The sequence below is a fragment of the Siniperca chuatsi genome, linkage group LG3, assembly GCF_020085105.1.
Source record: "Siniperca chuatsi isolate FFG_IHB_CAS linkage group LG3, ASM2008510v1, whole genome shotgun sequence".
Lineage (NCBI taxonomy): Eukaryota > Metazoa > Chordata > Actinopteri > Centrarchiformes > Sinipercidae > Siniperca > Siniperca chuatsi.
In genome coordinates, this window is record NC_058044.1 from 16,363,548 (window position 1) to 16,387,961 (window position 24,414).

The following is a 24,414-nucleotide window of genomic DNA, read 5'->3' on the forward strand; positions in this document are numbered from 1 at the left end:
GTGTTGCTCAAATAGTTCTCACTTCCTCACGCCTACATACAGTTTCCCACTACTGCTGACTATGTTAGCTCATACAGTGGTTAGTATTGTTGTGTCAAAGCAAGAAGCACCTGCCTGGGTTCTGACCTGGCTTGGCTGGTTGGAGCCTTTCAGTGGCGAGTTTGCAGAGGTGTGAATGGGTTTGTCTGACTACGTGCCTGCCCTATTCTGCTCACCCGTACAAGATCTGCCCTGCCTCTCCTCCATGGGCCGTTGGTCATACAAAACAAATCGTTTAAAGATGCCACCTTGGGCCATTTTTAGTTATTTTCTGACTTATAAACTAGTTAGATGCAAACTGTATCCCTATAAATCATCCTGCTTGGTTATACTTTGCTCCGATTCACACCCAATTTCCTATTACTGTCCCTGCTCCTTTGCGGCTGCTGTTTAAATCAAAAATGGAAGTTTGTCAGATGAATGAACAGGCAGCTGTGGTTTTCTATGTCCTGTGGTTACAGTACTGGAAGAGCGAAGGATTAAAACAGTTTATAACAATCCCATGACCAGAATTATGTAAAGTTTCTTCTTGTTCTATTCTAGTCTATTCTTATTCTCTTTCATTCAATTCCTCTTATACTTTCATCCCTCAGGGGGAATATTAGTGGGATCTTTCAGTAAGGGGCCAGGGCCATGCCTTGGTTAATAATTAATTGAAATCCCTTAATTTACTTAAGATCTTAGCTTACTCAGCTTACTCTGCCCCCGGTGAAAATGGGCAAAGTTTGCACTTTAGAATAGTCCAACTGGTGCGATTATGCTGAGCCAGATAAATCAGTGGCAGGAGAGAAATCAGATAGTATTTGGATAGTAAATTGACTCCAGCCAGAAGCCAACTGCTGGGGAATCATAAATCCAGAAAATGTGGCTCTGCTGAAGTTAATATTTCTCAACCAAACCTCATAAACAATAATCATACACACACACACACACACACACACACACAAAGCAACTCCAGTAGCTAAATAAGAGATGTTTACATACTGTAACTATTCATATATTCACATATATCAGTGATTCAAAGGAGCTGACATGCTTGGATTTTCACTAAGCATGTTTTAATGTGAGCATACAGCTTTTCCAACTGTTGTTGATCCACAGAAACAAGCTGTTAATGGCACAAACACAACATAGTGTTTTTGTTGAAGCCTTGGTGAGCAGTTGTCAGTTGACTTTGTTGAGTTTGACTTTTATCTTTCAACGGACAATCCATGAGGGTGAGAACAGGTGACATTTAAGCAGAGCAAATAAGAGCAAATGTGGATACTTATCTGTATACTAATCCAGACTGGAAAGTAGCTATTGGAAAAAGTAGTTCCTGATGAATGACCAGTAATGTAATGTGTAAACATTACTGATAAATGGATGTGTGAACAGCCTTTCAACAAGGCATTTTAACTCCAACTGCTTCAATGGAGCTGTTCAGCAGTCAGCAATGGAAGACAGCAGTTGCACTGAGTGGCTCTTGTGTGTGAATGTGGATTTTGTGCAAGTCAGGTCCCCCGTGAAAAGTTCTCAGTCAGTCTGTCATTTTAAAATATGGTTTTATATAATCTGAAAAGAGATTATCTGATTTTGACAGAAGTATCATGATGATCATATTGGAAAAGAAAGGGATTACCTCCTGTGAAATGTTTGTGACATTCTTGTGCCTGTCCAATTTTCTGTCGTGTCTTTTCAAAAATCTAATTAGAAGAAAGACCAGACCTTGGACACTAACAATGAGAAGTTTTTATCATTGGTTTTGTTGATTACTGGGTACTTTTTATTTGTTGCGCATGTAGCTAAAGCCACAATCGTTTGGTCTTCTAAAATTTTTGCCTCATCAGCCTTCATTTGGTCACTCACATTTAAATAAGTTTATCTTTGTTTAATTTCATTGCCTGTAACCTAATTAAATTTCTTGAGCAAGGCAGCCGTAATATTCCTCTCTCTCTCTCACTCATCCTTGACCTTCTTTTGATTTGTTTCTCTCTCTTGTAGGACATGGCGGAGTGAACCAGCTTGGAGGTGTGTTTGTAAACGGCAGGCCCCTCCCAGATGTAGTGCGGCAGCGAATAGTAGAACTCGCCCACCAAGGGGTTCGGCCCTGCGACATCTCACGCCAGCTACGAGTCAGCCATGGATGTGTCAGCAAGATACTGGGCAGGTAAAAGGCACACAAAAGCCTACGACCACATGGTGACAGTCCTGAAAATATTTTACACCCTTTTTACACACACAACAGTGTGCCAACATACTGTGAGGTTGTGCGACTGGTCACGCCTCGGACAGTTGGCTAAGGTGTATAAAGATGTCAGTTCTGTGGTCTGACACCATCTTTTTACGCATAACAGAAACAGGAGAGCTAAAAATATCTGGTTCATTTCTGGTTAGTTTTTTTTATCATCAGGAGAAATGAACACACAAAGGATGGTTCAGTGTTGGCTGTGTCAAACTGAAGCTCCTGTAAGGTCACAATGACTCATTTAATGTCCATTCTGCTATTTCTTCTGTTCCCTCAGCATGCATTTTCAGTAATGTCTGCCTTCGTTTTCGCTTGCCTCTTATTTCTCTATCTCTTGTTTCTCTCATTCTGTTCTCTACCCCCCCCTTACCTTCCTCTCCCCTCTCTGTATCCTGTATTTCTTGTCCGACCCTTCTCAATATTTCTCTGTGTCTCTCCTCAACCCCTTTTCTCTCTCTCTCTGTCTGTCTCTCTCTGTGCCTTTTCAAAGCTAAATTCAAGAGTAAATCCCTGCTCGTTCCGTCCCCCAGAGAAGAAAGGGGGACAAAAGGGAAGAGATTCATCACTTTTTGGAATTAGCATCAAAATGAAAGTGGCACCATATTTCTACCCCCCCCCCCCCAGAAAAAAGAAGACAGAGGGAGATGGAGAATGGGAGAAAGACAAGAACAAGGAACACAATCAAAAGGGAAAAGGCGTGTTAAAGAAGAATGGTGCAGGAAAAAGAAAAAATGAGAGACAGAGAGACCATTTGAGGGGACAGAGGGGAAGGATTAGCTACAGCGACCCTCAGCTATATCAAAAAATGTGTTGCTCATTGCTCTCCCTTGCCTCCCTTTCTCTCTCTCTTTCTGTTTTCCTCTCTCTACCTCTCTCTCGCTCCCCTGTCCTGGCCGTTCAACTCACTGAAGCGTTACCGTGAGGGGGGAGGAGAGGGGATCGAGGGATGGAAGGAGGGAGGGAGGGTTGTTTTATCCTCTCCTCTGTCTCTCTGGTGCCAGAAGAACAAAAACACCAACTCTACCACTCTGTATGTGTGTCTGTGTTTGTGTGTGTATGTGTGTGTGTGTGTGTGTGTGTGTGTGTGTGTTGGTTCATTGTTGCGCGGATATCAATAACCATGCTCGTTTATTCACCAATGATTCAGCTGTGAATAATTTAAATAGTTTTCCATTTGGAAATAGATTGTTTTTCCTTTTAGCTGTGTTTATACTCCAGCTGTGAATAGTCAAAATGGGCAACACACCCAGCCAAACACACACCCACCCACGCAGACACACACACACACACACACACACACACACACACACACACACACACACACACACACACACACACACGCACACACACACGCAAAAAGAAAGACAAGGAAACGCACATTTATAGGAACACACATCTTCACGGAAGGGATTACTCTACAGTACAGCGGTGGAGAGAGAGCGAGACAGACAGAGAGAGAGCAGCAGGTTTAAGACTGACTGACAGCTTGCATCCACGCACAGCATCCCCCCTTTTCTGCAAGCTGTGTAGCACATTTGCTGTCCTCCCACCCCCTGCCCCCATGCCCCTTCTGCATGCAAATACATTCATGAAATAGCCATGGTGGACACGAAACGCCTGAATCTGTGAGTGTGTGTGTTTGCACAAGTGTATGTGTGTATCAGTGCCACCCTCCTCTTACTTCTGTGTCACAATGTGAAATTACCAAAGAAAACTACAGCCAGCACTAATCAGACGTCATTCATATTTTTGGCATTACATTCGGTCATTTAGCTGACACTGTTATCCACAGTTTTAATGACTGCGCCATTACAAACAACTGGTTGTGAGGTTTTTATTTTACCTGAATTAATAATCTGAAGTTATGATATTCATATTTTGATATCATAACTTTAGTTGTTTTCTCTGCATCTGTTGGTCATTTTATTATGTGATGCAATGTTTATTTCCGGTCTATGTAGAGTACCAGGTGTAAACAATCTGTTTTTACTCTTTCCGTGAGGTTGAGACCTGTCAGGTTTTTACCAATATGCCCAGTTAAATAAAGGCTTTGAATATGACTTATTTCCTAAGATCGCCTGAAGAAAGTTTTCTTTTCTAAGTCCTACTGAGGTTGAAGACCTCTTTTGCAAGTGACACCAAATCAGCAGCATAAAAAGTTACGAAAACAGACAACAAAACTGAAAATGCCAAGATAAATACCAATGGAGTCCTTCATAGAATTTACATTAATTGAATTTGGCCACAGTCATCAGCTTCCTCAGTTGATTTGAGTAACGAGAGCAGACATATTCACCATCTCTATCCAAGCATTAGGGACAATATGTATATTGAAAGAGTTATTGGTCGCTGTAATTATTTCTCTCTATTTCGTTCTGTCCACACTGGCCGCAAAGTGCTTGTTCTCTGCAAAAACACACTGTGATGTTCAACAGAAGCTAATATGAGGATTTACTGTAGCAGCCTGAAGTGGACAAATCAAGTGGATCTTCCAAAGTTTTAGTCGTTTTAGTGCAAAATTCCCTCTTTATGTTTCCCCAGAAAGTGTTGCCTTGCTAAACAGCAGTGGAAGGATATACACAAAGAGTGAGTTTCAGCATAACCACTTGATTTGACTAAATCAGAGTCAAATTAGATCCAGCTGAATTTAAGAATGCATTTTTGCACAGGAGAGGGACTGTGGATTTTGCATCCCATCGATCACTTTACTTTGTCAGTATGGACACTAAGAACATTAACAGCCCACCGGAGGAGGACAAGGGATAGGCCTGAGGGATGTGAAGTGTTTTTTGAGGAGAGCCAGAGAGAAGTCCTGAACGCAGTGGGAAGGTCATTCCTCCACTGGGGAGCCAGGAAGGGAAAGAATTGAGACTGAGCAGAACAATGTCCAAATCACCACGAGGAAGGGTGAACTAAAGGGCCAGTAGAACAACATAAAGGTGTTTTTTTCACATGCCAGGTCTTTGGAGTCCAGTATGTAACTGCTGAGTTCAGCAGTGAAGCAGATGTTCCATTTTTCAGCTTTCAGAGATAAAGACGGCGGGAAAATCAAACAACATAAATGCGTCTCAGGTGTCAAATTTAAAGGAGAAGGCTGGTGATATTTTATATTTATCTTGTTTTCTTCAATTCCCATCAAAAGACCAAAACCAACAATGACTTTATCCCACTAACGGGTCTTGTCTTGTCTTTATACATATCCCAGCTGTTTTTAGGAAATGACTCAGCTTTAAAAAAACAAAAAGCAAAGATACTTTATATTTGTGTATTGTTTAAGATTTATGTCTTCAGTAGGAACCAAGAACCACAAACACATTTGTTGACAATAATTAAAGTACAGAACAGCGCCAGCCTTATCCTTTAAAAAACATGTAAACTTGTTCAGATTCTTATTTAGATGGGATTTGATTACTTTTGCACAATTATCTGCATTGATAAATAAGGTCAAAATAAGAGCACCAATGTCAGATCAATTGCTCAGGTCACACAGTCATGAATGTAAAACTTTAACCTGATTAAACTGCTCAGCCTCATCATTCGTACATGTTGTTGTTGCAAAAAAATGCTTTTTATCCCATTTTGGATCTTTTAAATTTCAAATTTTTATTTTTCAAGATAACATGGTACATTTTAACCAATTTAAGACACCCTGTGGAACTGGGAGCAAAATAAGATTTCAAATACAGATAACTGAAAACAAGTTTGAATTTACAGATTTGACCTTCCAGAAATACTACAACTGTCTTGTGTTGCTCCCTTATGACCAACGCGAGCATCTTTTGTGCTTTGATTGGCAGGTACTATGAAACGGGCAGTATCCGCCCCGGGGTAATCGGGGGATCAAAACCAAAGGTTGCTACTCCCAAAGTGGTCGACAAGATCGCAGATTACAAACGCCAAAACCCCACCATGTTTGCCTGGGAGATCCGGGACAGGCTCCTGGCCGAGAGAGTCTGTGACAACGACAGCGTCCCCAGTGTCAGCTCCATCAACAGGTACTACAGTCTGCGTAATCTGTGTGTGTGTGTGTGTGTGTGTGTTTGCGTATCAACTTATAGCAACAGGTATTGAGTGTAGGTAGAGTGCAGAGCAATATAATACCATGTGTTTTATGTGTGTGTGTTTGTGTGTGTGTGTGTGTGTGTGTCCGGGAGTGGAAAGGAGAATGGCAAAGAGGCCCTAGTCTCCATATGTATGAAGTGGCTGCAGCTCAGTGGTTCAACACGATGCTACAATGACAACCCTTTCCCCAGAGCATAGAGGCAGAGAGAGAGGGAGGGATAGTGAAATAAGAGAGAGAAGGAGTGAGCAAAAGAGGCAGACAAAAGGGAAGGAAAGTGTGCGAGAGTAAGGGAAGAAAAAGACAAAAGGAAAGGAAAGAAAGGGGAAGGAAAGGAGAGGACAGGAGAGGAGAGGAAAGGAAAAGAAAGAGGAAGAAAATGCTTGCATGAGCAGCCAAGCAGGAAGTGTGAGGCCCCTCTGCCATGTCAGCCTGCCTCAGCCACTTCCCACACACACACACACACACACACACACACACACACACACACACACACACACACACACACACGCACAAACACACACGCACAAACATACACAGAGTTTTGCTCCCACGATGGTCATGTTCTCTCTCACTCAGAATCCTCACACACACACATACACACACAAACGACCACTTCACACACACTAATATGTCCTCTCTCCTCCTGCAGGATCATTCGGACAAAGGTTCAGCAGCCGCCTGGCCAAACGGGCTCAGTGTCGGCTCACAACTTAGGTAGGTCGTTGCTATAAAATCCAGTTTCCAACTGTCAAAGCAAATTTTACAGCAGATCCGTTTTTGTGTGAGTCTCTCTGGAGCGGAGCCTGTGTGCCATATGTGGCACAACGAAACATATTGAAATTCTGGTCCTTTACTTACAGAGAAAAAACACAGTGTGAAATGTTGTGTGCCACGGAGTTCTTGAATGCTTTGATCAAGATCCCAAAATGAAGAGTCCAAAATTAAAGTTAGTCAATGGGATGTAGGTTTCTGTTTTGTCCATTTTCTGCTTAATAAGAACATTTAGATTTTTAACCAGTGTGTTTGTTAAACTGAGGGTTTGTGTGACGGTTGGTGCTTTTGGCCCTTATTGTCAAGTGTACAGTGGAGATCTGACAGGAGAAGAGGGGACAGAGAGTGAGGGAGGATAACATGCAACAAAGGCGTCTCAAACCGGGGACGTTGCAATTATATGGTCAGCGTATTAAACCCAGAGGCCACCAGGACACTCACATAAATTCCAAAATCTTTAGCAAGACGACACTCCAGTTAGATAATTTATGAATGCGTGGATGTTTCATACTAGTAACATTGTTGCATCCAAGCACAGATGTGTTAGGTAAAGCATAATGAAGTGCAACAATGTAGCCAGTAGCAGGTACCATATCCCAAACAACAATAATCAAAAGAGAGAATGTTATAGGAGCTTACAGCATCAAAGCCCAAACCACCCTAAACATAATTCTCATATCACAAAGAAAGAAGTCAGTGAGAAAACTTCATTCATGCGGAATATGTTACAGTATCACTGTAATGGATCCAGAAACAATTTTTCTGTAGTAACCTTTTTTCCCTCCCAAACGGGGATCTGAAACAACAAAATGCTCATAAAACAGTTATTATAAACACTGGAGTGTCTGATAATGGAGATCATGATTGCGAACAGAGTATTTATGTTCACAAATTCTAGTTTACAGCAAGGCTTGATTATCAATTGGGCAAAGTGGCCTCAAAATAGAGTAGATTGCAAGGACATTTGAGTAAAAGAGCAAAAACAGGTAGTCTTACATGTGATACTGACTTTTGGATGAGTAAAATTAATATTCTTGATCATAAAGTGATGCTGTTCATATTATGGGGTCCTCATTATTATGTCTATTAAAGTTACATTTTGAACCAAATGCACTAAAAAAAGACCCTTGACTCTCCTCCTTCAGATTAACAAGGTTTGGCTGTTCATTTGTAGTTTTTAATGATGTTACAGACTGAAACTATATATATATATAGTTTCAGTCTGGCGGTTTCAGTCATATATATATATATATATATATATATATATATATATCTTACAGCTATGAAACATTAGTTCCTTTTATTCGATGAATATCTCAGAGATATATAGATACAAATAAACATGAGAGCCTATCTCCCTCTCCCGCTCTCTCTCTTCCTCACTTTGCCCTGCAGTGGATTGTGTTTCCGTGTCTTTCATATCTTCATAATCGCGCATTGTCTATTAATCTAAATTAATTTCACACACACCGCTCCCTTACTCCTGTCGTTTACACACATTTAACAGACACACACACCCACATGCATACACACCTAGATGCACCCAGACACACATACACACACACACACACACACACTGCACGCTTACAGATTACACAGATAAATGGGTCCCACTCCCAGGCGGAAAATTGAACATTTGGATTTGCAGAATAAAAGCGTTACGTTCTGATAAAAAAAGAGTGAAAAGAAAGAGAAAGGAAAATCAGATAATTGAAGTGCTAAATCAAGTGATGGGAAAAGGAGGGATATGCATTCATTATACTCTCCCTGTCGTTAGCGAAAGAGTAACGGCTGGAAGGGACCTTGATCGTCTGGTTTATCTTTTTTTTTCTTATTCCCTTTTCGGTCTTGTCTTTCTGTGTTTGGGGGGTCTGTTGGGAGAGAGGATTAGGATGTCTGTCTCCTCACCTTTCTGTCCCTCCTGGGATACCATACTGTCACTCAACCCACCACGTCCGCTTACAGGGGCACAGATAAGGGACCAAGGAATGAGTGACTGTATGTTTCGATGTGTGCATGTGTTTGTGTGTGTGTCAGGAGGTTGCGGAATGTGTGTGTGTGTGTGTGTGTGTGTGTGTGTGTGTGTGTGTATGTCACTGAAGCTGTTTCGCCCAGCAACTTGTCTCCTCCAGGGGGAAGATTAGAGGGAGAGACATGAGGAGCAAAACACAGACAGACTCCTGTCCATTGTGGCTTTTTTTTCAAGCTTCAATTTGCTCTGTATGGCTGCGAAAAGTTTCAGAAGATTAAAGTGCATCTATGTTTTGTATCTTCGATTGTGAAGGTATCATAAATAACTGAATCAAGTAAAAAGAACAATAAATTCTGGTGGAAAATGGCTCACAAATCTTCAGAATTCGTGTTGGACATATTCATTCAAGGTTTTTGACTATGACTCAACATTACACATGCAAAAATATGTGGCACAACTCATTTTGTGTAGGTGAATGATTCTGGTTACACATGAGGTTTCCACCGTGCCCTTTTACTATAGTTCTTCTACTGGTGTTTTAGGTCGTAGCATCTTATCATATATGAGGAAAATATTTGTATTGTAAGGAACGACAACTATAAGGCTCTGTCACTCAGTTTCATCATATAATAAAACAATTCTTTAAGATGCTTTTAAATAGTACATATGAAGAACACAATAGTGTTATTGGGCTTATTTCTATTATATATGAGCCCCCAACAAGATACTTTACAGTAGTGGTAGTCTTTTTATTAAAAATCCAACATTTTATTATTGTTATTAAACAAAAGTTGACCCAGTTTATTGGGGGCTGCAACAGTATTAGTTACAGTCTGGTTGAAATTTGAGAATTACACTCAGTCATAAGTCAGCAGGGTACTAAAATATTATATTTTCATTGAGATAAATATACTGTAAGGTGGAACAAATAATGGCAGCAGAGGTTTCATTCAAATTTAAGTGTCTTAAAGTGTGATCACTTCACCCATAGTCTCTGAGTGTTAAGTGTAAATAGATCTTTTTGCATTTTTGCACTTCTGTGATAGATTCAGAATTTTTCTCGAAGGGTCACTGAAAAAAGGAAGCTTACACACTACTCACAAGCAAGAATATATATGATTATTCTTCTCACTTGCTTTTTTCTCAAAACATCCTTCAAATTGTTTGTGTTGTCATGTGGTCTGTCTGCAGCAACGTCTGTGGCTGCCACACAAGTGTCAGCAGTGACCAGCGACTCAGCCGGCTCCTCATACTCCATCAGTGGCATTCTGGGTATCAGCTCAGCTCCTGACGTGGGCAAGAGGAAGAGGGACGAAGGTGAGCGAAAGAATATATTCGTGTGTGCTTGAGTGTACTGGTTTGCATCACTGTATTTTTTTGGTGGTAATGGCACATGTACAAATACACAACATACATAAACACATTATTATATGATGATGTGCAGCCTCAGGACCCACTCCTTACCTCCTTACCATTCCAGCATGGAAAGCCCAGATGGAAAGAACTCAGCACAGGAGGATCAATGACAGATGTGTCTGAGTGTGTGTGTGTGTGTGTGTGTGTGTGTGCGTGTGCAATATGGGAGTTCTAAACAAAACATCTTCATACAGAAACCCCTATTTGTTTACTAACAGTGCTTCACTGGAGAGCTACCTGAGAAGTCAGTTTATGCATGCACTATTGATCATATACGCTGTCATACTGGATCAATGTTGTATGCATGTTAATAGAGGCGTGAGTTTGTGTGTGTATACACATAAGGGGGTTCTCACATGTACTGTATGTATATGTTTGTGTATGTGTGTGTGTGTGGATACACGTGTGCATGTTTGTGAGTGTGTATGTGGCGGTGTCAGTGGCATTAAAAAGCCATCACACAGACAGTCTCCTGCGGTAAATGAGACAGGACCAGATGTCGGAGCAGGGGGGGGGTGACAGAACGCCACTGGGGGTTATTTCTCTCTCTCTCTCTCTAACACACGGACACACAGATGCAAACACACACACACACACACACACACACACACACACGGACACATACAGTATGGGGTCCTTTTCCCACTGCTGATGAATTTCTAAAACATTCCAGCAGGTTCCAGGATGAATCCCACTTACCCATCAGCAGAGCACAAAGACTTTCATACCTAACACACACACACACACACACACACACACACACACACACACACACACACACACACACACACACACACACACACACACACACACACACACATACAGTACCCACACAGAGTACAGGTGAATAATGATGACGTTTGATCCAGAACCTCTGCTTTCTTCACAGAGGGGTAGCTGATAGTGTGTGGTGTCAGATTGTACACACTTTGGATCAAAGTTTACCTTGTTTTGTGAACTTAACAGTATCTGTCCCTCAATAATTGTGAGTTTGCAATGCGAGTTAAAACAAGTGGAAATGTCAAAATATCACAAGTTTTTATGCCGGGAATGGAGATATCGTTAATGTTATTAGTTCCCCTGTGCTTTTCCAGCTATAACAAGTCAAAATGTGTCAGGGGTCTACTTTTCTTATAAAGCCATATTTCATTGACAAGAATAATATGAGTCATGTATAATTACACAAATGTATCCCACACTATTATGTGTGCTCTGATGTCTGTGGCAAAGACTCTGTGGTTGAATCTGTAGTTGAAGTAGAAGCTCTGTAATCTAATTAGCAGTATCATTGTTTCACTTTGTTCTTTATGTGCATGATGTGCTACACCATGTGCTACATGTGTGGTCTGTCTTTTGTTTTACTATGACTGGACCTTGTGTTTCATAATCCATATCCAAAATATTGTATCACTTTACGTTTAACTGAAGCATCCAGAAAGTGTCATTCAAGCATTATGTTGCTCCACATCACGTTTTGCTTGTGTGTTTTATCTGCAGTGTTTCTGTGGCGGAGGTCTGCGCGGTTGGCTCTGTGGTCTAATTAACAGCATTGCTAATCACAGCTTCCATTAGAGCAGCCCCCGCTGGATAATGACACACGCACACAGCAAGGGGCGACAGGGGGAACAGCATGCACTGACATGGACAGACAAACACATACACAGATACACAGTAATGCAAGCTTCTCACACACACTCACACCCATATGCTCGTCGGTACGAACATTTGTATACAGAAGGAAAAAGACATAAACATACATACACCCACACAGACAAGGCCAACTATCACACAGCCACAGAGTGGGCAAAAAAACTGCTAAAGTACCCTTGAGCAAGCGTCAGAGATGTTTTTGTTATTGTGATATTATGAAATTGATTAAAATGATCATGTCACATATCGCCATATATATATATATATATATATATGGCGATATATGACATATATGAACATGTGTTCAGGAAACCTTTTATCTCTGCTGTAACTTATAAGCATAGAAATGGCAGCTGTGATGAGAACACAGGAGGATCATGGCATGTGTGTTTCTGTTTGAGTGTGTGTGTGTTGGCAGGAGGAGTGTGTGGGGGTAAAGCCCTGTGGTGACCTGTGCCCCCACAGCCAAAGCGAGGGGAAGTGGGGGGTGACCGGGGCAAAATGTAGATGAATGGGGGTGAATGGAAGAACTTGACTTGTGGGGCCAAAAGGGGACTATTGTATCTTAACCTATTCTCTTAGACACAGAGGCTGTGTGTGTATGTGTGTGTGTGTGTGTGTGTGCGCGCGTGCGTGCGTGCGTGTGTGCACATGCATGTGCATCCAACATGGATATTGAGTTCAGGACAGGTGGGCCTGTTAAGTTAGGGAGCGTTGAGTGAAAAGTATTCTCAGGACATTTGATAGAAAATCATATATAGTGGTTGTTAAAAGTCTCTTTGGCATGAAGAAGAAATATTGTCAATGGCATTTACCCAGAATTCTAAGATGACCTCTCACCCCCTTGTGCATCCACTGTGACATGCAGCAGCTTACCAGATAAAAGACACTGGGAGTAAGCAAAAGATGGAGGACGGAGGAGAGAAGGGAGGGCAGCTCCGCCCTTCACCCTGAGTTCCTCTCAGTGCCTCCTGCCCCCCAAACTTTGATCTCTGGAGTTTAGATGGGGCTCACACACACACACACACACACACACACACACACACACACACACACACACACACACACACACACACACACACACACACACACATACACACACACAGGCATGCACAGGCTGCGGCTGTGAGGTCAGACTTGTCCTATCAGTATGATAATCTATGTCAAGTGCAAAAAGATGCACACTGGTGGTGTCCTACCCCCTGCAGACAGACACACACACGCACACACACACACACACAAAACATGCACTGACACACACAAACAGGTGACAACCCATCTAACTCTCGAAGGTATTTGGATTTAATAATTTAACTATTCCTGGGTTGTTGAAAAAATGGCAACGGCAGGCCGAGTCAGAGGCAGACGGTGATGGAGAGAGGGAGAACCAAGAGAGAGAGAGAGACAGAGAAGGCAGAAGAGAGAGGAAAAAGACAGAAAGGAGAGAACAATAAGGGCTCATTGTTTGTTTTGTTCTGCTCTGAAAAAGAGGGAAGAGAAGCGCTTCCCTTCTGAGACTGACTTACAGAGATAGAGGCAGCTGTGAGTGTGTGTGTGTGTGTGTGTGTGTGTGTGTGTGTATCCAAGAGTGAATAGGATTTAACCCGTCACGGCAATGAGTTTCTTTACCCATCCATGGATACAATGAGACCAGCCGGATATCAGGCTACCCACCCACACTCACACATCCACACCAAGACACACACATACCTACACACATTCGTACAGATGAATGGACAATATTGATTATCATCAATAAAAGCTTTGTTCTTACTGTTTGATTACAGTAGTTTCTGTCGTCTCATTCGTTCTCTGTCTTTCTTTCGTCCTTTGTGGGTGCGCCATCGTGACAGACTTGGGTCAGTCTTTCAGTGTGTATTTGTGTGTGTGCCTGTGTGTGTGTGTGTGTGTGTGTGTGTGTGTGTGTGTATGATAGAGAGAAAGCAAAAAGCAATAAGCTGGCTGAAATGGTGCCATCAGAGCTACATGATTGATCAATTGAATTCCATCATGGGGACTGGCCGGTGGGATTAAATGGGTCGCCGTGGGTTACCAGGCTAAAGCATCATACCGGCTTTATCTCCCCCCTGATTGGTCTGTCACCAGAGACCTGGACCATATACTCACACTGGTCCCAGCATCTGTATATGAGTGTGTGTGTGTGTGTGTGTGTGTGACTGTGTGACTATAGTAGAGAAAGAGAGATCAAGATCAAGGAGTGTGTTTGTGAGAGAGTGGGTGAAAGAGGTTTTGTGTACTGAAAAGGTGTAGCGAGGTTTTGTGAGTTATGCAGCACTGTGTGAGTGTGAGGTTTTTTTTGTTAGCAGCTAGATAGATGTCTCATGATTTGAGGTTTACTAGAAGTGTTTGAAATGAACTGAAAAACACTCTTTGTGCCAATGTGCCAGGTCTAGATTTCATTTTAGTCAATTTTACACACAGACATCAACTCTAAGAGATTACCACTCAAACTGGGAAAATACAGTTTGCAACCAGTTTTAGAAGCATTATGCAGCACACTATTTTCATAGTTTTGGCCATCGTTCCTATCTGTAATAATAACATTGCACACACCAAGTTATTTGCTAAGATGTGGGAACACTAAAATTAAGTCCGATGGAGCAAGACGCATGAGCATTTAGATGACAATCCAGGTTGTAAACAAACCCCCAGATTAGCCAGGCATGTTAGGGAGAGAAAAATAAGGCAAATGATTAATTTAACACCCAAACTGTCTGTCCCTTCCTTTTTCAACCTTGACGCAATGTACTTGTGCAATTGAGGGATTATTACTGACACTTCAGGCGTGCTTACTTTCAATTTTACCTCCAAATAAAGTGGTTTAGATAATCTGGCTGAACACATCGTGTCTAATCTTCTGACTGCTTAACCTTATCGCTAAACAAGAACACGTCAATATTAGACAATGTTGCAAAACCCTGGATTACGTTGTGGTTACACTTTGTTAAAGGGGAACTCTGTACACATCAAAGTTTGTGTACAGGTCTTGGGGAGCACTACTGCATATGTGAAAAAAAGTTGTATGAAGCCTTTTGTGGCTCTTTGTGGGAGCTGTATGAAATCTGATAAATATCCTCAAGTGATGTCACCTAAGTCGGTGTCAGTTGGGGCTCATTTGAAAGTTTAAATATGAAAAAATCTGAGGGTGGGGAGTTAGAAAGAAGTTAGCTTTCCAGACCTCTGCAGCCCGCTCCACATCTTTGCTTGATGTTAGCAACCCGTGGCTACATTAACTGCTACGAACACCCCCAAATCTCCAACCTAATTGTTGGCAGTCAAGTGGCATTGTAGGTAATGTAGGTGGCAGGTTTTGACAAGGAAGAAGGAATCTGTGGAATAAAAAAGACGATATCTCTGGTTCTACAGCGATTTTTATCCTTTTTTTTTAAACTCTCCATCGTGAGTTTAAGAATACTATAGGAGTACAATGCTAAATCGGTGGAGATAATAAGACCCAACTTGTAATGAACCGGAATTATCCTTTGTTATCCTAATGTGGTAAAATGCTCTAAAACCCTAGCTCCAGTTTGTTCACTCTCTTTCTTTCTTTCTTTCTTTCTTTCTTTCTTTCTTTCTTTCTTTCTTTCTTTCTTTCCTTCTTCTTGCTACATCACTATTTGTTTTTTCTTTAGGATCGCAGTCTGGCACAAATGGATCTGTATTTTCAGTCCAAATGGGAAAAATATATATATTTGAGGCCCTTTCCCCATCGCCTCCTGTCTGTCATATCACTCCCCCCTGCCGCCGGACACACACACACACACACACACACACACACACACACACACACACACACACACACATCAAACACACAGTGACCCCCAGGACTAAAATAGGCTCTCAGTAGCGGTTTGGAGCGATGAATTGGCTCTATAGCGGGGGATTTTCACCCTCATCCCCTTTTTCTCTTTATCTTTTTCTCTCATTCTCTCTTTCTAATCATTTGTGGGCCGCGACTCTTCAGAGTTCTTATAATTGTCTCGTTCAGTCCCTCAGCCTTGCAGTAACTGCAGGATACGAGAGCTCACAGTCTAATACTGATACCACAGCAATATATATTTGTGTGTCTGTGTGTGTATGGGTGATACAACAAGAGGGACGGAGACGTGTGTATATATGAGAGGCGAGAGTGTACTTTTGAGAGATCAAGAAGGAGAGACAGCGTTTGCTTGGTAATGGATTGCATTTGTATAGCATTTTCTCTGAGTCTCCCCATCTATGAAGTCACTCAGTCTTAAATCAGCTCACAGGGATTTATTTGAGTCCATACTTTGCTCAAACTTCTCTCCACATCTGCCTCAGTGATTTGTTTTATCATCCTACGCCTTCACTTCTCTATCATCATCTATGTCTGGTTTCTCCCTCTGTTATACACACCAGACTTACAAACACCTCCTTTAACTCCCTCTTTAAAACTCTTTCACTCTCTCATTCCTCCATTAAATATCCTCCATTTACAAACCCCTCTAACTTCACTCCTTTCTGTTGTCTTTCTCTGTGTAGGTCTGCAGGAGTCACCGCTGGCCAACGGGCACAGCCACAGTGGGCGGGACTTCCTCAGGAAGCAGATGAGAGGGGAGCTGTTCTCACCGCAGCAGATCGAGGTATTGGACCACCTGTTTGACAGACAGCCACCCTGTCCAATCCAATCCAGCTCTGACCTCTATGTGAGCCCTGACTCTGGCAAGGTAAGGGCGTGGCACCGTGCAGGCTCTGGGCTGAGGCTGAGTTTGGGAACAGATCAAGGGGCAACAAAAATGCAGGGTGCTCTAATGAAAAGTACGACTAATGCAGGAGAAAACTTTTCCACTGAACGAGACTGACGGGAAGAGGCAGAGTCAAGGGGTGGCCAGTGGTGACCATGGCCACCATAGACTGTAGCCTGGCCACCCAGTTCGGCACCACATACAGTACCACCTTTCAGGTCACTCATTTCTTTTTCTTGTCGGATTCCCCACCCCAACCCCGTTTTGGGTTTGATGAGTCAAACAGCCAATTTCTTATGCTTGTGAAGCTAACTTTACCAATACTTTTCATAGTGATGTTATTCCTAACTTGTTGTTGTTTGTTTGAGAGGGATGTATTTCCAGTTTTTGATGAATCCACTAATCTCAGGTCACTTTGGACAAAGAAATTTGCCAAATTAATTAATCTAATCTAATCTAATGGTGGATTTGTAAACTCGGTGCTTATATAGCTGTCACTGTTGCATTAGTTGTTGATTAGTTGAAGTAAGGAGTGAGTGACCCAAAATAGTCACCAGTCAGCCTATGGTGCGATACCAAGCAGAAAAAAACTGAACAAGACACATATTTGTGTGTCAGTCCAAAGTACATAGTGGTCTCAGCCTGGCCACCCCTATGAATATTGTTTGGGTCGGGCACTGGTCAGAGGTACTGAATACATACTTAATACATCAACTGAAAACTAAAAATGAAATATAAAGGAAAGAAGAGCATGTAGTGAGACTATATTCATGGACATTTTGACATTTTCTAGGAATAGGAGGGCAGTCCTAAATCCATTTTGCTATAGACCTAGATTACACAGAGTTAGCTCAGTGAGCTAATTATTTGTCAGTGGATACAAAAGTTTGTTTGATCTACAGGTAAGTTGTTTATATATATTTTTTATAGAAACTCTTAAGGTTATGGGGAAAAGCAACTTCATTAAGACAACTTACATACACCAACGGATACACAGCAAAGCTTGACAAACTGTAGAGTTTTGGTGCCCTATCTTTCATCTTTGGTGCTAGATGAAATGCTTTTCTCCGCTTTTAGCTAAAAGCCTGTCCTGCCTGCTATGCCTTGCCATGCCATGTCAATCTTGAAGAAATTAGTCAGATCGCATAATGAAAATCCTATGTAAATATTCCTAATTATATCTCCAAAGCAATACAGAATCATTGCATTCATCCTTATGCAATTTTTTCTGCTTCTTTTATGTGGTTTTGTGATCTGTCAGCATCAAGTCATGTTTCTCTGTTAATCTAACAGACTGCTGTGAGTTTCTGTGGTCTGATAGATATTGTGATGGCTGCAACAGAGACACCCAGTCAGGCCTGGCCTATTGATGTTCCTATAATCGAGATACACTACAGGGGTTAATGAGCATATTGACCTGGCTCTCATTATGACCTCACTTCCTGCTGCTTCGGGGACGGCAATGGAGCTGTCCGCATGCTGATGCATCTTGGGAATGTGCTGCATACGTGCATGTTGTTTGCATGTGAAAGGAAAAGATGACAAACAAGAGCGAGAATGGGAGTGTCTGTGTGTCTTAATGTTGCATCTAAATTGACCTCCCACCCTTTCCCAGCAGTAAATGAATGTAAATCTGATTGGAATAGACAGGTGTAAGTAGTACGCTGAATAACAAAACGACAATGAGCTAGCATTTGTATTCTCTCTACCTTTTCTCAGATCCTCTAATCTGCAGCCCTCCGGTCAAAATTAAATATTTTGCCAACGTCTCAAAATGACACTTTTGTTTCCACAACCTTTAAAGATACCCCTACTTCGGGTTCATTTATTCAGTCAATGTCAAGGGCAAGAGGACAAACACACACTGGAGGAGTGGTAGTATATGGATGGACACATATAGGCTACAGCCTTAGACCTTTAGGGCAGAGTTTCGCTTTTTAGTCCATTCACTTCCCTCTGACCGACATGGGGAGTGGAGTGGCACAGGGCGAGAGGTCGACAGGGATTGGCTCTAGTAGCTCTATAGACTAAGACTATAATACCCATGATTCATAGGTCAGTGTCATCTCTGAGCCCGTCAAGTCACTGGGGTTGGGGATAGGGGCTTTAAACTGCAGGTTGCCCTGGGGTCAAACTGGAGCTGCATTGTGATTACAAAGGGCAAACATGCACACGCACATACACTCTCTCTCTCTCTCTCACACACACACACACACACACACACACACACACACACTAATCTACATCACTATCTGTCCCTCTACCTCAGCTTCTCTCATCCCCCCCCCCCTTTTTTTTCCCAGAGGGAATGATTGACAGTCATACCCTTAACACTGACACACTGACAGCTACAGCTACAGCTCAGCCTCTTTGGTATGTGGGCTGAGTGTGTGTGTGTGTGTGTGTGTGTGTGTGTGTGAGGCGGTGCTGGTGTGGTTATGGCCAAGGAGGGTCACGCTGTGTTGTGACTGACATTCCTAAAAGATCCCTGATATATACTTGGCCCTGCTGTTGATGGTGGTGCTGTTGCAGCAGCATGTGGGGGTGCCTTTGACGGAGTGTGAGTTTGTGTGTATGTGTGTGTATTTGTGAAAGAAAGAGAAAAGAACGGAGCGCAAGCAAGTAAGAGAGAAACAGAGTGGCTCAATTTCAGGTACCAACAGTATATTATAATGCTATACTAATATACTGTAATTTCAGTGGTTATTTCAAGCACTTCATTATCTTTTAGCAGTCTTGCACTGAAACACGAGCCTCATTCATTATTTCTTCTTTCTTCATCCCACTGGAATAGATAAAATGTAAAATTGCTCACGTTCCTCACAAGCAAATCTTATTTTATCTGTCACCAGTAGTTACTCTTCTATGCCGTTTGTCTCAGACCTTTTCTTTATCTTTCCTCCCTAACAAGCCATCCTTTTATCTCATCTCTCTCTCCTGCTCTTGTTCCCCCTCTCCCTGTAGTCTATTAAGTCTCACTATTAATTTGTGTGTGCGTGCTCGTATGTGTGTCTGCATGTGTGCCTGTCAGAGAGAGTTCATTTGAATTTCCCTTCAATCACTTCCTATTACCCAGGTGATAAATCAGCAGGGCTGACGGAGCCCCCATCCATCCATACTGCCCCGGGTCCAAATGCCCACCCCAGCACCAACCAGTCCTAGCTACACTAGGATATAGAAGGAAAAAGAGAACATCTTTGTCATTCTCTCCATCCAAAAAGCTTAAAAAGAAGTAGAGAGGTCAAAGATCTCTTTTGAAGGATGGAAATGGTTAAACTGGTCGAAAGAGGCTGACAGACTCATAATGCACAATATGATATAAAATATTATTCAAGGATAAGGCTCACGTTATTCTATATATTTCTTATTGTCAACAAATCCCACGAAAAGACCAAACCAAATGTGTTAGTCCGTCTCTCAATAAATTCCGACTTCCCAAGGCTCACTGCGGCTCTCAGTCCCAAACCTATTTGTTCCTACAGAATGTGTAAATCTTTAAAAACAGGTCACAAATATATTGTTTCATTTAGGAAAAGGCTCAGTAATTTCCTAAAACAGCAGGGCACTGTAGTTTTTATCAAACGCAACGCAGTTTTGTATTTGTAATTTGTATTTTCAGCCACGGATGATGGACGGTGTACATGAGATTGACTTAACATACACTACAACGCCCATGTTCATTGCAACATGTCACCCAGTGCAACAAAGTGGTTATTTGTTGTTGTTGTATTTAAATTGTTTTTGGATAACAATGGAGCTCTATGGCACGGAGGAAAAATCTATATCAAGGTGTTTAGACAGAAAACAAGGAAAATTTTTCCCTCATGTAATTTGCTTAAATTCGACCCCTGGAGCGTTTGTGCAGTCTGCGTTGATTCACCGCAAACAACCAATGTACAGACTATACATATATTACCTGTAAGCTAGCTATCAACAGACGCATCAACCATGTGTATGGGAGTGTGTGCTTGTGTTCAGCTCAACCACTGACTGAACTCAGAACTCACCAGGAACTATGGTATTTCTGTTATTTTTCTACGGCGTCATTCCGATGTTCTCATCTCCGTACATTTATAAAGTAGATTCATAAAGCCTCAGGATAAGCACAAATTTTCTGCTCAAGCTGAAACTATTTCAACTCACACAGATGTGTCTTTGCCTTAATTCGCGACAACCCGGGGGAATTTGCGTCTAATCCTGCCCATTCGCATCTTTCCATTGACTTTGAATGCAATTGCGCCACCTCTAAAATTTGCTTTGTTTAAACACACAGTCAGATTTGGCCTCACAGACAACACTTGTTAGTAGGATTCATTCATTGTTGGTTTATTATGAGATTTGTTGACAGTAAGAAAAATATAGAATATCACCAGCCTTATCGTTTCAGTTCTGTGTCATTGGTATGTAATCATTACTCTGTACTCTGGGACAACAAAATAGGCATTAACCACCAATACACTAATATTTAATTCCAAAATTTAAATCAATGAAACATTCATAAATTAGAACTGTTAGCCCAATTTTTCATTGAAAATGTATGAACTTTACAGCCTCTCCCCAGAGTTGAGGTCTATCTGGCTTGTCAGCAAATGAATATCCTCCCCACTGCTGCCATGCTCGGTTTGAGCGCAGATAAATTCCTTCCCCACAATCCCTGTCTCAGTTTGTGGGCCTCTGAGGGAAATGTATTTGTTTATAGTCAAGCCTTTTTCCATCAGGAGTACACAAGACAATGTGTGTGAGAGAGAGAGAGAGAGAGAGAGAGAGAGAGAGAGAGAGAGAGAGAGAGAGAGAGAGAGAGATGGACAAATCGGGAGCTATTTGGGGAATGGAGAAAAAGGGAAATACTATTATGCAAATGGTGCAAGCCAACAGGGTCAGTCTGTGTGTGTGTGTGTCAGAGGGATGATTAGGGCTCATCTGTTATTGATGTGAAATTTGGACCAAACCATTACCTTCCCAGAACCTACTGAGTCAGTAGGCCAACCTGCTGTGTGTAAGTGAGGGAGCGAGTGAGCGGGTGAGAGAGAGAAAGGCATATTAGTGGCCACATACTGTAATGTTAAAGCACTATTCAGATCTTTAGTCATTTTCCATCATTAGGATGTAACTTGTTAGCTTAGCCCCTTTTTGTTGTTCATAGAGATGCTCTTAGAGACTTGAAAACGGGAACAGAGAGAGACTGAAAAAAAAGCGTAAGGAAGCAGACTGCAATAATCAGCCAATGGGAAACTTGTATGTATTGTAAATCTTGGAATCAACCAATCAACACAGTGAAAATTTTTTACAGTTTTTTAAAAATCCTGTTCATTTTGCATATTGATTTCAGGCTACTTGTCACAAACCAACCACTTCTAGCCTCTATGCAGAATAAGTAGCTAATCCACTTATTACAGTAACAAGGACACTATGGCCTTTCTAGTCTTCCGACCATTCAAAGTGCTTTATACTACTTGTCAATATTCACTCATTCACATACTTATGGCAGAGGTGCCAACTGCTCATCAGAAAGAGTAACTAATGCAATTTGGGGTTCAATATCATGCCCAAGACCTGCGGGCTGGGGATCAAACCGCTGATCTTCTGATTAGTGGACAACCTGCTCTACCTCTAAGTCACAGCCGCCCTGGCTAATACTTTGGAGAGGGAGTTACAACTCTGGAAGGTTATCATATTCCATTCCAATGTTCATGAGATAAAGAGTAGAATTGCGTTGCTGAAGTTACAAAGTAATCCAACAGGATTTGTGCATTTGCTTTTAACTGATTGGCCAATGTGGTGCTTTGCAGGATGAGCAGGTTGAGCCAGGTTCAACTTTTATTCTGGACAACACTGCATTTGTTTTGTTGGAACTCTCTGCGCATTGTCTCAACATAGGGGTGTCATTCAAATGAATGAGGCAGCTGCATTTTGTTTCACACAGTGTTGGTCTGAACATGGCAGACCAACACAGAGTTCCACAAGCCAATTCTGCCAATGACTTCCTGCCCCTGGTCCAGCTCCCTGTACCACCTTTTCTTTTAACCCTCCATCCTGCCCTGTACAACTCCCCCACTACCACCATCTCTACTACCACCACCACCCTCCAAACCCCAACCCCTCCACGGCCCTGCAGCTGCGTCCCTCCTCTTTGATGAGGGTTGATGGCGCTGTATGAGCGGTGGAATTGACAACATTTACGGGGCCGAATGAGAATGATCCATCTTCCTTAGTGGGCCTGTCACCCCATTGGCCAAACTTCATCATGGCCAATTACCACGGCAGACCCCTTCTTCTCTGCTGCTGCTGCTGCTGCCTGGCCCCCATCTACATGGATACATGGACACATTAGACACCATTATAATAAGACAGAGAGTGGCCAAGAGAGGGAGGAGGGGATGTAGGGATAGCATGTATTATTGGGTGGAAAAAAAACTACAGGTGTGATGTGTGTGATGTGTGTGATGTGTGTGATGTGTGTGTGTGTCGGGGGGGGGGTTAAGAGAGAAAAAAGAGCTTAAAAATGTGTCTGAAGTGTAAAGAGAGAGATGAGTGTGTAGTGTACTGGGTAAGCTCTTATTTGGCAGGTCACAGTCCAGTGGTTGTGTTGTGTGTTGACGAGCACAGGGGTGTTTAAGAGGTCAGTGAGCACAAACACACGCCTACACTTACACCTCCACACACACACACACACACACGCAGATGCAGAGGTATTAAAAGGGTCAGTGCAAAACTCTCACCTCATCACCTAAAGGAAATTCTGATTGCTGTCATTAGTGTACACACACGCACACACACACACACACACAGGTGTGCAGTAACACAAAAAGAAGAGGGGATCCATTTCATGCAGAAAAGTGAGACGTTTTATCTGCTCAGTTTGTGCACAAAGTCGTAACCATTGCGGAAGCACATTATATTGATTTTATTCATTTTTTATTTTTGCTGATTTTTTCATCCACGTACATTCTGGGATCAGTGTCTTGATCACTTGATGCTGATGATGATGTCTGAGGAAGAATGCCAAGCTTAAAAAGTGTTGCTTACTCTACCTGAGTTGCTGCTAATCCAAACCCTTTTTTGTGTCCTTTTTGCCTCTTGGTAACTATATTTGTACACAAATTTAGAGGATTCCATTTCTTACGTTTTTGCATTTAACAGCTTCCCTCCATTTTTCTATGTGCACAGATATACAAATGCAGAAAAATACACAAGAGCATATACACACACACACACACACACACATAGTCAGTAGGCAGGTCATTTGCTCATCATGAGTGCCGCAGCCCTGAGAATCAGTGGTTAATCTATATATAGTTGGTCATCAATGTCAATACCATCACTCTAAATCACACACACACACACACACACACACACACACAGATCTGGCAGAGAGATGAGGATGGACGGGTCATGGCTAAGTATTGGGGTCAGACACAGGTGAGGGGAAAGTTTCCATTTCCATCCATCTATCTGTCTGCAATTTGGGAGAGTGAGATAGCATGCTCAAAATGTTGTCTGCATGATCTGGGTTGATCCAAAGGCCATGATATATATTGTGAACAATAGA

General features: G+C 42.1%; 1 protein-coding gene across 5 annotated transcripts in view; it reads left to right on the forward strand.

Moving 5' to 3' along the window:
• The window catches only part of pax5 (paired box 5), a 60,442-nt gene that overhangs the window by 13,845 nt on the left and 22,183 nt on the right, over nucleotides 1-24,414 (forward strand). For 2 of the 5 annotated variants that reach the window (XM_044190167.1, XM_044190168.1), the window contains exons 2-6: nucleotides 2,023-2,188; nucleotides 6,064-6,261; nucleotides 6,979-7,043; nucleotides 10,264-10,389; nucleotides 16,663-16,847. In XM_044190167.1, the coding sequence (XP_044046102.1) occupies nucleotides 2,023-2,188; nucleotides 6,064-6,261; nucleotides 6,979-7,043; nucleotides 10,264-10,389; nucleotides 16,663-16,847 (740 nt within the window). The remainder of the gene's footprint in view (nucleotides 1-2,022; nucleotides 2,189-6,063; nucleotides 6,262-6,978; nucleotides 7,044-10,263; nucleotides 10,390-16,662; nucleotides 16,848-24,414) is intronic. The other 3 variants (XM_044190169.1, XM_044190170.1, XM_044190171.1) reach the window with 2 other exon arrangements.